This window comes from Malurus melanocephalus, unplaced genomic scaffold (assembly GCF_030028575.1).
Source record: "Malurus melanocephalus ecotype Western Australia unplaced genomic scaffold, MMel_1.1 scaffold_934, whole genome shotgun sequence".
NCBI classification, from domain to species: Eukaryota; Metazoa; Chordata; class Aves; order Passeriformes; family Maluridae; genus Malurus; species Malurus melanocephalus.
This window is the reverse complement of record NW_026624166.1, coordinates 57,432-60,959: the sequence shown is the minus strand read 5'-3', so window position 1 is coordinate 60,959 and position 3,528 is coordinate 57,432. Positions and strand designations below refer to the sequence as shown.

Below are 3,528 nucleotides of genomic sequence, written 5' to 3'. Positions count from 1 at the left end.
ACCCGGGCATTTCTTTACCTTCCTGAGTACGAGCTCCCCGTTCATGTGCATGGCCAGGTTGCCAAAATGCAGCAGCATCTGGTCAGTGGCCAACTGCTGCTCGATGACATCGTCGCCGTAGATCACCACGATGGCCACGCAGATGAAGAGGTGGAAATAGTCTGTCTGCAATGGGAACACAGGGGCTGCTGTACAGCAGGTGGAGGCAGAGCTCTGGCTGCACCTCCCACCCTCCACAAGTGGGGATTTGCCGAGTGTTTTTGCTCCCTTCAGTTCTGCCCAGTGGTGAGGAGTTATTGGTGATTTCTGAAGCACAGCTGAGCCAAAGCCTACACAGCAAGGTTTGTACCACAGAGCACACAAATGGTTTTTGGGACAAAGACATTTCCCAGCTGTGTAAGAGAAGCCTGAACTTCASAAGTGGATGTTCAGCATTTCCTGAAACACCTCCTTGTGAAGCTCAAACATCCCAAGGGTTCCATCCTCCTGCTGCAYAGATAAACCTCTGCCATAATCACCAACCCGACTTATTTTGGCAATTTTGCTGCTGAGGGAGTTTCTGCACAGCCTGCAGTGCTGAGGGGTGAGMTGCCAGGCAGGATTTGCTGTGCCCCTGACCTGGTAGTGAGCCCAGCACGCCTCCCACATGCGCAGCGCCTCGGCCTCGGGGAACTCGCGCTTGAAGCAGAGCAGRATCCAGCGGTGACAGAAAAGCATCTGCAGAGCATCCTCCCCCAGGGCACACAGGTGCTGGTGGAAACGGGGGTGCATCAGCCGCAGCAGTTCTCGCAGGTACAGCTGGAAAACACACCCAGAACTTGTAGAGAGTGTTAACAGCTTGCATGAGARTAAAACGCAACGTCCTTAGCTGTCTTGAGAAAAAGAAGATTAGAATGTAGAATTGATAATGCAGGTGGCTTACAATTATAAACATTATTAATACTGTAGCTTTTGCAAACCTACCAATCCTATGCTGTTGAGTAGAACAATGTATGTTTGACCTCACTGAGCAATGTATGTTTGACACAAATGTATGCACTAATTGCTAAAGTAGATAAAAAAAAGCTTGTCCCACAATAAAGTCCTTCTTTCTTTCTGTTTTTTTCACCCACTTTTTGTATATTTTGTATCTATTCTTTTATGTCGGCTGTCTAGCCAACAGTGACAAGATCTCACCTCGGGCACCCCTCAGCACCCCAGGGAGACAGAGCTGGAGAGTTCTCTTCTCTCTCGGCTGCTGTTTCACAGGGAAGGATGGATATAACTGCCCCTGGAATGGCCCATCACCCAGATCAACTCTGGTAATTCCACAGAATCAAAGAATCCTGAGATATCCTGAGTTAGAACTGACCCAATTCCTGGCCCTGCACATGACAACCCCAAGGATTTAGTGGCTTTGGAGTATGATTTGGCTCGCTGGAACCCCCCAACCCAGGAAACTGGGGAGAGCAGAAGCCATGGCAGGGCTGAAGGGAGCTCTGCACTCAGCCTCACCAGCTGCTTCTCCATGTCCTCATCCCGGGGGGAGCTGATGAAGATCGTGTTCTGCATCAATCCCACAAAGCACCAGAAAGTATCMGACTCATCCAGAACCTCTGCCAGGAGTGGGGCAACCAGGTCRGACATGCCCTGGGAGTATCCAATGGTTGGGTTAAATACTGCATAGTTCAGCAAGATCCTCCTGGAGCAGAGAGAGAAACAGTGGGGACAGGTGAGGGCAGGTGACAGCAGCATCTTGGGGACAAAAACACAGCAAAGGATTTGCTGTTACATTCACTGGTTCCAGATGCACGGTGGGTGCTGTGCAGCATTCCCAGGCAGCCTGAGCTGGGGCTGGCTGAGCTGTCATTGAGCAGGGTGTGGTTTTTAGGACACTGGAATCACCTCATGGTCTCCACGTTTGGGTTGTTCTCCCCTCGGAAGAACTGATTGCTGCGGTCGGTCCTCACCACGTCCTTGTCCACTGTGAACTGCACCTGGCGCCAGAAATCCTTCTGCTCATCGGGACTCATGGACAGCCTGCAAACAGCAGCAACAGCAGAGCCAAGAGAGGAAWGGGATTGCCACAATGAACAAAAAGCCTCATTTCAGGCTTAGTTTGCAGAGGAAAACTATTCCTCTAAACAATTTCCTCAGCACCTGAAAAACAGACCAGCAGGTCTGTCCAGAACAGCAGATTGTCTGTCCCAAGGGATTATTAGAAGGAGCCTCCTGGGTTCTAATGGGGATGACACGATGTGTTTGCTGCAATAAACACTCCAGAAGCACCAGACTCTGTTCTGCACTGCTCCTTGGAACTCAGCACTGTGGTTTGAGTGTCTCCTGATTATTAACAGTACTATCCCTCTCCCCACTTCCATTTAACAACACACAATTCTGGCACTGACAATATTCTTGAATTACACGACCCTTCTCATCCCTTATTTTTATGTACAGTCTCATTTATAATGAAATAAACCTGTTCAGTGTTCTAACCCGAGCCTTGCCTGTGAGATGTTTCCCTGTGTGGCACTGATGAAGCTGTTTCAAGAGCCCAGGTAAGGAAATATTTGAACTCTGTGGCCTTAGAGCCTCCAGAGGCTCAGGAGCTCAGCAGTGCCCAGCACACCTCCTTCACCATCCCTCCCACTTCTCTATTCCAGATTATCCTAATGCAGAGACTGAGGTGTTTTTGGGATGTCCAGCCCCAGGAAGATGAGCAGGAGAGGATGATGATGCTCTGTTACCTTTTGTCCTGGATCTCAAAGTATTCTTTCCTCTTCTGCAGCCTCAGTGCCTCCCTCTCYTCAGACGTGGACTCGTAGCTGTAGTAGTGCAGCAGAAAGGGCCACACCTCCCCACGGATGGAAATATCAATCCCACCAAAGAAAATGGCCTGGAAGAAGGAGCAAAAGTTATGGCTGGTACAGTTTGAACATTCCCAAAAACAGCAACAAGCAACTGGCCGCTGCTGTGCTTTGGTGCCTGTGCAGCTCTTTCCTGACAAGTGACGCCTTGATTCAAGCTCCTGCAATTTGCACATGTTTAGAGGGAAAGTGCTGGCCCTCTATTCCCAGACCAGACACAAATCAGGCTCATTTCAATGTCAATAACCACCCCCGGCGAGGCTCTATGATTAACGTGTCGTTCTCATGTCACGGCTTAATCCCAAATCCTGGAGACACCGCACTGCACTGCAAACTCCTCTCTCAGGGCCCGGCACTCCCTCAGCCCCTGATTTCATTCAGCAATCTCAGCTCACAAATAAATACAGCAATGTGGGTTCAGCCAATCTCCAGTTGGTACAATCCCAGCTATTTCAACAATCCCAGTTCTCTCAGCAATCTCCAGTGTGACTCTGTCACACACTCTGCAAAGGCAGCAGGCACTGGACACTTTGGGTTTTTGATTCCAAACGGTGACATTGAGCTCCTGGGACAGGGAATGATCCACATCACAGAAYCACAGAACTGTCAGGGTGGGAAGGGACTCTGCAGATATCCAGAGCAACCCCTCTGCAAGGCAGGGCCACCTAGAGCAGGTGACACA

The 3,528-nt window shown here is 50.0% G+C and overlaps 1 protein-coding gene across 2 annotated transcripts in view; it reads right to left on the bottom strand.

The window, feature by feature from the left end:
* TBC1D16 (TBC1 domain family member 16) overlaps window positions 1-3,528 on the bottom strand; it is a 34,007-nt gene that overhangs the window by 1,994 nt on the left and 28,485 nt on the right. For both annotated transcript variants that reach the window (XM_057386195.1, XM_057386194.1), the window contains exons 7-11: window positions 2,727-2,875; window positions 1,885-2,019; window positions 1,495-1,681; window positions 619-798; window positions 19-165 (exon numbers count right to left, since the gene is read on the bottom strand). In XM_057386195.1, coding sequence (XP_057242178.1) covers window positions 19-165; window positions 619-798; window positions 1,495-1,681; window positions 1,885-2,019; window positions 2,727-2,875 — 798 coding nt within the window. The remainder of the gene's footprint in view (window positions 1-18; window positions 166-618; window positions 799-1,494; window positions 1,682-1,884; window positions 2,020-2,726; window positions 2,876-3,528) is intronic.